The 11,513-nt window shown below is 41.9% G+C and overlaps 1 protein-coding gene across 1 annotated transcript; it reads right to left on the bottom strand.

Annotated features, from left to right (window-relative positions):
• Positions 1-603: 603 nt before the first annotated feature.
• LOC118769358 (alcohol dehydrogenase class-3-like) lies at positions 604-8,480 on the bottom strand. Its single transcript, XM_036516390.1, has 9 exons — positions 8,473-8,480; positions 4,698-4,815; positions 4,344-4,485; positions 4,061-4,148; positions 3,616-3,835; positions 2,784-3,044; positions 1,849-1,984; positions 1,325-1,494; positions 604-672 (listed from the first exon to the last, which is right to left on the bottom strand). The coding sequence occupies exons 1-9, from the start codon at positions 8,478-8,480 to the stop codon at positions 604-606; spliced, it is 1,212 nt and encodes a 403-aa protein (XP_036372283.1).
• Positions 8,481-11,513: the final 3,033 nt, after the last annotated feature.

Raw genomic sequence — 11,513 nt, 5'->3', positions numbered from 1 at the left:
GTCTGTTGTGGTATTATTGTATCATGACTGAGACACACACACAAAATATATATTTTAAAATCTGCATGAACAGGTGGGCCCCATGGACGTGGTGGGCCCGGAGCGGTCGCACCCCTCACCCCCGTACTAAGTCCGTCACTCTAGCTAAGCTAGCCGAAGTGCTAGCCAAAGTGTCAGCTACCATACTGGTAGCTAGCAAGACAGCATTTGTAGCGAAGGGTGAGAGCCGTCACCCCAACCATCGTTGAACCCAGGTCTGCGGGGTACCAAACTGCAGATTTGACCGCAAAGCCAAAGAGCCAGCCTCGTTGGTATGGCAGTCAGAGCGCATACTCAACTGTAGTGACAGCATTCTGTCACAATGGGTGATATTTTTTTCCATTTCAGGAAAGCAAAACAGCTTTCAAAGTGGCCCTTTGAAGTAAAGGTTGCCATTTGAGACAGCACAGATCAGTAAATTCTGCATTTAACAGCATTGGTTGAAATGAAGAAACGTTTGCATTGCGTGTAATGTTTTTAATAAAGCTCTTAAAGACATCCCACACTCAACCCCAACAAAGATGTACGGAAACAGTACAGGGCTACAGGAATGACTGAAATTGCTCAACAGGAGAAAAACACTGAAGAGGTCTCTTGAGTTTCGGAGCCTAGAACGTCAGGACGGTTCGAATGCTGAAAGCAAAAGAAACAAAGGTTTACAGGTTATGTACACCTTGCACACGTTACATATGTTTTAATACACGATACACATTCCTTGTTGCAGTAGTTTCAGCGCTACATATTTGATTTTAGTAGCCTTGTGGGCTGAAGCTCTTTGGAGTTGTCTCCTCAGCTGGGACATACTAAAACAAGAATGGGAAAACTTATTCTACATGCTGAGCAGCTGTTCATCTTAATGTTTGTATGCCTGTTCTAGTTGAAGCTAAAAGTGTTTTGATTTTCTGGCTCATCATACAGCTTCATGAAGGGGCATGATCAAGGACAGTTATCAAAAGCCAGCACAGCAACAGGGACAAGAGCAGAATCTCCTGGTACCAAGCAGAACCTAGACACAGACATGCAGGGAATGGAAGGAATGTGAGAGCTGAATTTTCCATCCACCAAATGGAATATCTGTGATGGGTGATAAGTCCTTGTGTCGTTCTCCTTGCTTGGACACATATGGATTGTGGGTAGAAGCCAAATAGCCTTGGAAAGGAAGGATTGTGGGTAATGGTCAAGTATATGGTAATGCTCATGCATTGTAAGGCAACAGAAACTGAGGAATCATAGTCCTATGAAGTTCCTCTGAAACCATCTTTCACAATGTAGATAGCAAATTTACTGAAGGGTTCTGAGTTTGTGAGATGTTGTACCATTTTCCAGCGTGCATGATTTCAAAGCCCTCAATGATCTTCTCAAAGGGCAGAGTGTGGGTCACAAACTCATCCACCTTCAGCTTCTTGTTCATGTAGTCGCTGACCAGCCTGGCCATGCTCTCCACACTCTTCCAACCTAAAGGACAGTAACATATAATACAGACAATGTTTTTCATGCTTGGTCAAAAAAAAACACTGTTCCAGCCTGAAGGACAGCAGCACATCACACAAACAATGGTGCCCACTAAAAAAAACATAAAAACAACACTTCAAGTCTGGAGCATAGTGGGACATTACACAATGGTGTCAAAGCTTGATGAGGAAAACAATATTCAACAACACTAAAGCATTCCTCAAACAGTGGTGTCCACACTCTGAAAAAACTGAAAAACTACAGCCAAATTAAAAGAAAAGCAGAGAGGATGGACAGAACTTTGCATGAGCAGGGAGTTAGGAGCTGGGCAGGGTCACGGCCTGCGACAGCACTTGCCTCCGAAAGCCGTTCCTTTCCAGGTGCGCCCGGTGACCAGCTGGAAGGGGCGAGTGGAGATCTCCTGACCTGCTGCCGCCACCCCAATGATGACGCTGACCCCCCAGCCCTTGTGACAAGCCTCCAGGGCAGCTCTCTGAAACACAGGGCACAGCTCGCTGAAATGGTGGGAACTTTCACCTGGAACGCACTTGTCACACTGTTATATCGGCAGTGTTTTAGAGTTCCTCTCTCACATTGATCATACCTACTGGTGTTTTATGGTCTCAGGTTCTTTAATGGTAGCAATCCTGTCAGTGCTCAGTGAGTAGGAAAAAAGCATCTACATTTATGATTTCTTAATGCAAATGAAGGAAATTTCGAATGCTTCTGCTCCTCCCTCCCTCTGGATTAATGTGTCACCTCTTCTGACATCAGTGTTTCATCATGTATAGTGTTAAGTTCAGGTAGAGCGCATGAGGGCAGGGCATATTAAATTTGGATTGAGGTTGAGATACGGCCTTGGCCTCATTGTAAAGCTCCCTCTTTGCATCATTCAGACATGTTTTTGAGGAGTTTGCTTTTATAGGAAACATGTTTCAGCCCTCTTTTTGTTTGGGTATGTATGAAGAGATTTCATCATTTATATCTCCTAAATGAGCACTAATAGTGTGGTCCTTTTGGGGTTCTTTTGTGGTAGAATCACACAAATGTATCCCTTATTTCTCAAACATATTAATGAGTTGCACCGACTCAAGACTCATGTGCACGTGTATGTGCCTGTGAATAGGACGTGTAATCACTGGTGTGTGAATTTTCCTCAAAGTAAATGGCCACTCATATGTCAATCGTCTCTACATCCTTTTGCGTTTTGGTTCAGCTTGATCTCTGGACAACATGCCTCCAGAATGGCTCCTAAAAATGAACACCATCCACAAATGGTCAGGAGGTCTCACCATGATGCCGACGTTGCCCACGCACTCAAAGGAGAAGTCCACTCCTCCATTGGTCATCTCCACCAGAACGTCCTGGATGGGCTTGCTGTGGTCCTTGGGGTTGACGTACTCGGTAGCGCCAAACTCCCTGGCTTTCTGGAACTTGTCGGGGTTGGTGTCGATGCCGATGATCCGGGACGCTCCGGCCTCTCTGCAGCCCATGATGACGGCGAGGCCAAGGGCCCCCAGTCCGAACACCGCGCATGTGGAGCCTGCTTCCACCTGCGGACGCGTGGAACACTCCTTTGCCTCATCCCTTTATTTGATGATGTTGCCATCAGTCACTGAATAAATCAACTTATAGTATAGCGCTTTTTAAAACAAGATTATCATAGAACGCTTCACATGATATGATATGATACGTATGATATTTCGAGAAGGAAAAAAAGACTAAAAGGGGGGGAAAATACTTCCCCCCCTCCCTGCAAAAGGCCATTGAAATAAACCCTTTGCAAATGAGAGAAACATTATGCAAGTCATTAAGTGGCAGTCTACTAGACTTTAAACATGCTAAACTAAATTACTTGCTGGTGAAAAATGATAGATTTAGCACCGTGGCTAAACTCTCTGTGTCAGTTTACACATGACATCGCTGAAGTAGAAAGTGGAGATGAATGTCTGAATCTACCCTGACAATTGCAACCTGTCCATCAAATCCACAGCCTTGACTTTCAAGATCAAACTGTGGTGGAGTGGAATGCATGTGATTCATGTATCCAGTTCTGTAGTTTTTGAGAGCTGAGCAGATGCCAGGAAAGTCAAAGAAACCGTGGACAGGCACAGAGGAGCTCACCTTGGCAGTGTTGAGGGCAGCTCCATATCCAGTAGAGATGCCACAGCCCAGCAGGCAGACCTTGTCCAGGGGGGCGCGCTCGTCCACTTTGGCCAGAGAGATGTCAGCCACCACCGTGTACTCAGAGAAGGTGCTGCAACCCATGAAGTGAAACAGCTGCTGGCCCTTGCAGGTGAACCTGGACGTCTTGTCTGGCATAAGACCCTGACCCTGGGTCAGCCTGCAAGAGTGGGTAAAAGGCAGAAGACCCTGATCCTGAGTGAGTGTGAAGAATGGGACAAATGTGAGGAGAGGCCAAGACGCTGATCCTAGGTCAGCCTGTAGTAGGGGGCAAAAAGAAGGGATGAGGCACAAGACCCTGATCCTGGGTCAGCCTGAGGGTCTGATGCATCAGTACTCTTCTGATTCAGTGACAAAGTCTGATCCCTGAATGTGGTTTCCATACCTGATCTTTTGGCATAGATTGGTCTTGGGGTTTTTGCAGAACTTGCACTCCCCACATTGAGGGATGTACAGGGGAATGACAGTGTCACCTTTAGAAAAAAAATTAAAAAAGGAAATAAATAACCCTTTCATGTTTTTACTGCAGGCATCCACATTGACTACATCCAGATCAGTATTCATTCAAAATGACCAATAAAACATTGAGGAACTTGTCAGACGACATCAATCATCACAGGGCACTCATAATATCAAGAATGTCAATTAATCTCTCCCAAGCTGTCCACCTGCTTTGAATTGGGTGACCCCTTCTCCGACACTCTCCACTGTCCCAGCACCCTCATGGCCGAGGATGACAGGGAAGATTCCCTCAGGATCGGACCCGCTCAGAGTGTAGGAATCTGTGTGGCAGATCCCTGTGGCAAAAAGCTGCAGCAGAACAAGACCTGTATTGTGTAATGTACAGGACGTTGTTTGGTAAAATTCACAGGGCTGATGTTTAGTGCAATGTGGGCACCCCAGCCATCAAAGTTTATGCCAGGCCACCTATCTACTATCTTAAGTCTTTATTGACGTCTTTATTTAGTGGAGTACACTTCTGGTTGGATGTTACCATGGCCATCCTGGGGTGTGCACGTTACCTTGATGCGGACTTCGTTGGCCTTGGGCGGGGCCACTTCCACCTCCTCGATGGACAGGGGTTTCCCCGCCTCCCATGCCACCGCTGCCTTACACTTGATAACCTGGAAAGCAGTTAAGCTTTAAAATTGTCCCTCCAATGGAAAGAGACTTTACATTAACCTGATAAGTTCTGGGAGTTGAACTTAATAACACATCTCAAAATGTGATCATGACAAACCCTGCAAGAACTGCTTTTATACGTATGATATGTGTGGTGTGTGATGATATTATAGACATGAGTCTCATTATTTTGGTATGTTTTCTAAAAGCTGACAAGTATTTATTTGAATCTGTTTGATCTTACTCCCGCTGCTATGTGTTTGATAGTACCAGTTAAATTATTACACCAATTAATGCACAGTGAAATTGGCAGGAACAAAAATCTTGCAGCCTCTTAGTCCTTAGGAAACTGACATTGTAAAGCATTTATGACTAATAGAGCACAGTCCTTAAGGCCAACAAAACCCACAAGGTTCTATTGTGTTTGATTAAGTTACTTTGCAAGGCCACATATTTTCTGCATTCCAACAGTGATTTGATACACCATCCTTCTGGCATTTCTTGGAGATTTTTCAGATGTATTTAATGGTGTTATTCACCATTACTCAATCTGATTCATATACACCGTATATCTGATTCATTCTGAAGAAAGCCTTTCTGCCTCAGCTAACACCTATCAGGAGAGTAATACTGAGATACGTTTTATATTTCCCTGATATTAGTCTGCAATATTATATTATGTGACAAAACTCAGGATTATTTTTGTACCTGCAGCGCAAGAAACAACCAATGGTTTACCAAAAAACCTTATGCTAACATTTGTTAATCTTGAGAGAAATTAAAGGATGATACAATTATGAAACAGCTCAGCTTTTTTCACTAGCTCAGACAAAAAGGAAGATCTCACAAGCAGCTTTAAAGGAACCATGTAAAAGAAGAAATGCTAACCTGGTTACTACATACAACAAAATTTAAAAGTATAAAAGTCATGCAGCTTTGGAGGGCTTTATTTACCTACAAAATTTTGTACACAGCCCTACAGCTTATGGAAGTAGAACAGAAAATTCAGTTCAGCACACCCCAAAGTCAATTCATCAAGCGTGTTTTTTTTCCCTTCCAATTGTTGACACATGGAATTCATAAACCGGAACACGCTTTCCTAATAGTTCCCATAATCCCTCTCTGGCATCTCAGAAAAGGCAGAGTTCAGAGTTCAGCCCCCATAAATCTAAACACAGCCAATCAGACCACAGAGTAAGAGCTTGCCAGTGTTTGCAAAATGGGCGTTACCTAGGCAGTGCATGTGCATGCATTCCAGGTCCCAGAAGTCAACTGTTTGTATAAAACAATTTGAGAAATGAATATAATTTAAGGAAAGTACTGCAATCTGTGTATGTTTTTCTTCCAAGAGCATTACATACAGGAACACTGCAAGTGAGCTGATATATATATCATATAACATACCCATGAAAGTACACATCCTAGATTTTACCTTTTGGAGCATGGATGGATATTAGGTGTGCAATTTTTTTTTTTTTTTTTGGCTGTTTGTTTGTTTTGCTTGGATTAAAGGTCATATCACATGCATTACTGGTGTCAATCAGTTACTAACTGAAAACATAAATCTAAGACATAAAGCTGCAGAACCCTAAACCCTCCAGGACTAGAACTGGCCAGCCAGAAAATACAAAGATTTGGTGCACATGCATTCATATCTGAGGACCTTTAGATACACATATGGATCAAGGGCAACCTGGTCACTCCAGAGCTTCACAGAGTTAAGTATTTGCTGCATTATCACAGTTTTAGCGTTATCAGCTCCATAAAAGCTGCCGAAATATTTACAGAGGAGATTCCATTCACGAATTTAAAAAATAGATCATGTAACACAGTGGTTCTCAACTCCGGTCCTGGGCACCCACTGCCCAGCATGTGTTAGATGCCTCCCTGCTCCAACACCCCTGATTCAAATGATCAACTGGGCAGTGGGTCCATAGGACCGGAGTTGAGAACTACTGATGCAAATAGACACAAAATAGTACAACAAAATATGCTTAGAGCAGTGTTTCTCAATCCTACTCCTGGAGACCCCCTGTCCTGCATATCTTCTATCTGTCTTTGCTCCAAACACACCTGACTGAAATGACTAACATGCTCTTGATTAAATCAGGTGTGCTCAGCTAATCAAAAGTGCCACTGATGAGTTCAGTCAGGTAGGTAGAGCAGGGAAAGATGGAAAACGTGCAGAGCAGGGGGGCCCTAGGAGCAGGATTGAGAATCAGTGTCTTAGAGTATCTGACTGGATTAGTTTATCTTGCACTGGCTGTAAGGATCGTACAAGATGTATGCACAGTTCTACAATTTCTACAAACATTAGTGTGAACAGAATGAAACCAACTGTACATTAATGAGCTCTCATCAACATTCTAAATATAAAAATTATATATAAACTTGAGGATTCACTTACTTTGCCAACAGTTGCCATGATCCCTTTCAGACAGGAAAGAAACGAGTGAGGCAAGGTTCAGGTTCCCATGAGCTACAACAGAACCAATCAGATAATTCACAGCCAATCACGGCACAGTCCAACGCAGTTCAACACAGAGCCAATCAGAGCGCAACACAGTGAGCTGTGACAGATCATTATTCTACATGACTGGAATTCCGTATCAACTCGTAGAACTAATTTACTTTGCTCTGAATAATCCAAGTAATTTGGGATTATCGTACCTGACATTGTGTTACTTACCCTTTTCAGTGTGGCGTACTGAAAGGGGAGTACTGTTATATTTGGGCAACATGCTTAAAACCAATTTGAGAAGAGATTAAAGCCTCTAAAATCCCATCTCACAACAATGTTTTCAACAACTTTTCAACAATAAAAATATCAAATATGTTCATTCAATCAATAGTTACAGCAGCCATGCTTTAATCCTGCAAAGCAAAAAAAAAAATACTTTAAAATATCCCTTTGGTGTGAGAAATTGTAACAAATGTATGCATATCCACACATTATTACAGTAATATGGAGGAAATATGTGGAAAAGTAAGGGAAATGGCTGCAAAATAGTTGAATGTCCCATTACAGACACAGGTTATTTTTTAATGTGTGATTTAACTAGTTTATTAAGTTTATTAACCGCCAAATCAATGTCTGCTTTTTTTGTTTTACGACACATTTACATTTACATTTTGCCTTTTACCAGATGCTCATGTCCAGAGCGATATCCAATGTGCAAATACAAAATGCATTTAACAAAACAGCATTTGTACAAAAACAAATATATGTACTTGATTCAACATGCCAAGAGAAACCACTGTTTTACACTTCATTTATATGTATTATACATTTACACTAATGTAATATGTCTAATGTCTAATGTAATACTAATGTAATATGTCTCTTGTTGTGCTCTTGGACTATATTAGAGCCAACTTGACCTGACCAGACATATGAATAATGAATGACAAGTGATGTCTTGGACGTGTGCCCCAAGTAGACTGAAACAAGCATATGTAGTACTGCAGTACTACCACTAGAGGGAGGCACATAACTAAGCATTGCCATTGGGTTGCTGAGTAGTTTGCTAATGTTTTCTTACCTTCTAATGGAACTGTTGTTTTGTTGACACCGTGAACTGCATCAGTCATTTGTGAAGGGGTAACCCAAAGACATGTGACCCCCTTCTACCGTATACAGAGAAGTGGCTATTTCAATTAATTTAAGTCACATACCTTTTCATGTTTACATGGCACAGACGTTTTGAGGTGGTGGGGGGAGGGGGAAGGGGGAAGCCAGCATCGTGACAAAGTGTTTGGAGAGGTGAACTTATAAAAAAATGAACGATATGCACTCATCACAAATCAGGTTAAATAGCTTTTAATCAAATGTATGTATAGTTACTCAGCAATAATTAAAGGTCATGCATGTTACGGGGAGCAGGGTGAATCCTGCCAATGCAAGCAATAAGCAAAAGAAATAAGCTATAAGCATATTATAAGTATGTCATCTGCAAAGTCACGGTTCCCCAAGACGTACTCTACTCGGGAGGGCATGCACCCCACTTCTTCCTGCAATCCCACATTATAATTATTCACACAGTGACATTTCCAATCCAAATCATGTGATATTTGCTGGTTAAAACATGCTGTTTAAAATTGAACTAAAGTGAGTGTTTACATGAAACACCCTGAGTGGCACCCTTTTCCAAAAAAAAAAAAATCATGTATTAAATTTAAAAAAGCACATGGCAAATAGAGGTAGCTTTTACATTAGCCATGTGTGTCGTAAGTTAGATCAAACACAAACACATTTTATGCCAGTTGTGTGATTCCTACAGGAGCCTCACACAAGCGAATCTCACCCCAGACACGTAGCAAACATTATAAGTGATGCTGAGGGACACACGGAAATAGGAAAAGATATCCATATCAAATGTCTGAAATTCTGCCCTTCGAATCCAGTAAGTATAGCACCCCCCAAATGACCAGTTGATGTCATGTTTCTCTCATTTCTCCACATTTACCTTTACTGATGTACCTTTTGACCTTGGAGAGGATCAGCAAGATTGGATCTTAGTAGAGGCTATTGCCACATCACATGTATGCCATTTTTATTTGCTGTCATTTTGACCAACATAGGAAAACTGAAATTGCAATATAGTCTATACTTTAGTCTATACTAATTTCAAGGCAAAGAGCCAAATCAGCTTTAGAAGCCTCTGTGTTTCGTTTTCGGTAAAGTAGTGGTCCTGGGCAAAGGTGCTACTTACCAAATTTAGCCAATGTGCTTGATTGCTGATAAAGCACATACAGTATGCACAGAAATGAATGTTGCTGCATCAAGTAGAACAGGAGAATTTCTTCTTTTTTTTGGCCATCAGCTGTATAAATAATACTTCTAAATAATAATACTATTTGTGGTTTTTGTAAGTGTATTTTATGGTGAGTGTATTTCGCTGATTCCTACGAGAGCAAATTTGTAAAATAATGTGAATCTGTACATTTGACATTTAAAAAAGTCTGTCAATCTTAGATATTCATGCTGAGGTAGATTATTTAAAGGCTCACTCTGTATTAATGTTAACATTGAAACCATGGAGATGAAACAACCGCTCTCTCTGATTGAGTATAAAACACACTGTATACTGCATGTGAATCAGGAGGCCCTGAAGATCCTGAGCTCCACTGAGCAACTTCTTGTGATTGTGGTGTCAATTGTGGGAAAATACCTCACTGGCAAGTCTTACCTGATGAACAGACTGTCTGGGAAGAACAAAAGTAAGACTGGAAATGCAAGGCAATAAAATTCTGGATTGGTTGTTTTATACTTTGTAGACTCCAATATTACATTCAGATTGACCAAAATGCATGTGTGGTAAGTAGCTGATGACTAACCTATGAAGAAAAAGACTGAGCAAGAGAAATTATAATGGATAGTTTCAGACCAGTGAAATAATAGTGTGTCATTATCCAATTTAAACAAAGTGTATGATTCTAAATATGTCAGGGCTCCGCCCCCTTAAGCCGCAGTGTTTTTGTTTTCCCTGTCCTTGTGCTTTTGTTTTCCTTGTGTTCCTGCCCCGCCCGGCTCCCCGCCGGGTCCCCGCCCACCTGATTCCCTTATTGCCTGCACCTGCCTGCCTGCTCACCTGCCTCCCATCTCCTCGTTACCTCAGCCCTATATCTTCCCTACGTGTCTCTGTCTCGTTGCTAGTTCGTTGCAGTGAGTTTGTCCTGTCTCGTCCCCGCTCTAGTAACCTGAAGCCTGATCGCTGTTTTGGAATCCTGCCTGTCTTTTCGACTTCGTCCTTCGCCTGCCGTTTTGGTCCCGTCTGCCTGTTCTGCCCCCCCTGGTTACCAACTCTGCCTGCACCGACTCCCGATCCTGGATCTGCCCCCGGACTGCCTTCCCGTGTTTTTGAACCCTGCCTGCCCCTGTACTACGAACTGCCTAACGATTTTCATTAAACGCTTGGTTTCGTTTACCCGGTGGTCCGCGCTTGTGTCCCGATCCCCGTTCTTGACAAAATATGATTTAAACCATGTGTTTGTGCTGTATATAAAAAAGGGGGAGTGTTGGACACAGGTCTAGAGTAGGTGATTTAATAGTAATAACAATCATGATGTAAGAGGAAAAAAATATTATGTTTGATCAATTTTTTCTTCTGAACTGACCAAAAAAAATGTTATTGCCCAAAGTCATATTGCTCACAATACAGTTTGGATACTTTGTCAGCATTATTACTTATTCACAGCATTATTAGGTACTTTCATCCCTTAGTAATGATTTACAGATGTGACTGTGTGCTGACCCATCAAGACATGACCAGCTTACCTTTTAGTGCATTTGCCCTGAAATGAACACATATTATTGTTCGTTTATTTATTTTTTGATATATTTGTGTGCATATTCCTAATATGTATACTGCATCTTAAAAGAATAAAAAAGGGAAAATATAGTGACACCGAGTTTAGTTGAAGTAGAGAATCATCAGGTTACCCTAGGTCATAAACATTGCATGTAGGCCATTGTAAGACACTGCTAGGGGGGTAATCTTGGGGGCTATTACTGGACAGTGGGTGACTTTGGAGAAGGAACACTACCTTCAGCATTGGCCCTCCCTTGAAGTCACCCCAGAACCTTCGTGCACTATGTTGCTGTTCCATAGTCATGCCAACTTCTCCTATTGGTTCATGGTCTACGCTTATTGTATCTTTTTTCCCTTCACTTCTCCTACTGGTTCATGGTCTACGCTTATTGTATCTTCTCTCCC

The sequence above is a fragment of the Megalops cyprinoides genome, chromosome 22 (assembly GCF_013368585.1).
Source record: "Megalops cyprinoides isolate fMegCyp1 chromosome 22, fMegCyp1.pri, whole genome shotgun sequence".
NCBI lineage: Eukaryota > Metazoa > Chordata > Actinopteri > Elopiformes > Megalopidae > Megalops > Megalops cyprinoides.
This window is presented reverse-complemented; position numbering and strand designations above follow the sequence as displayed.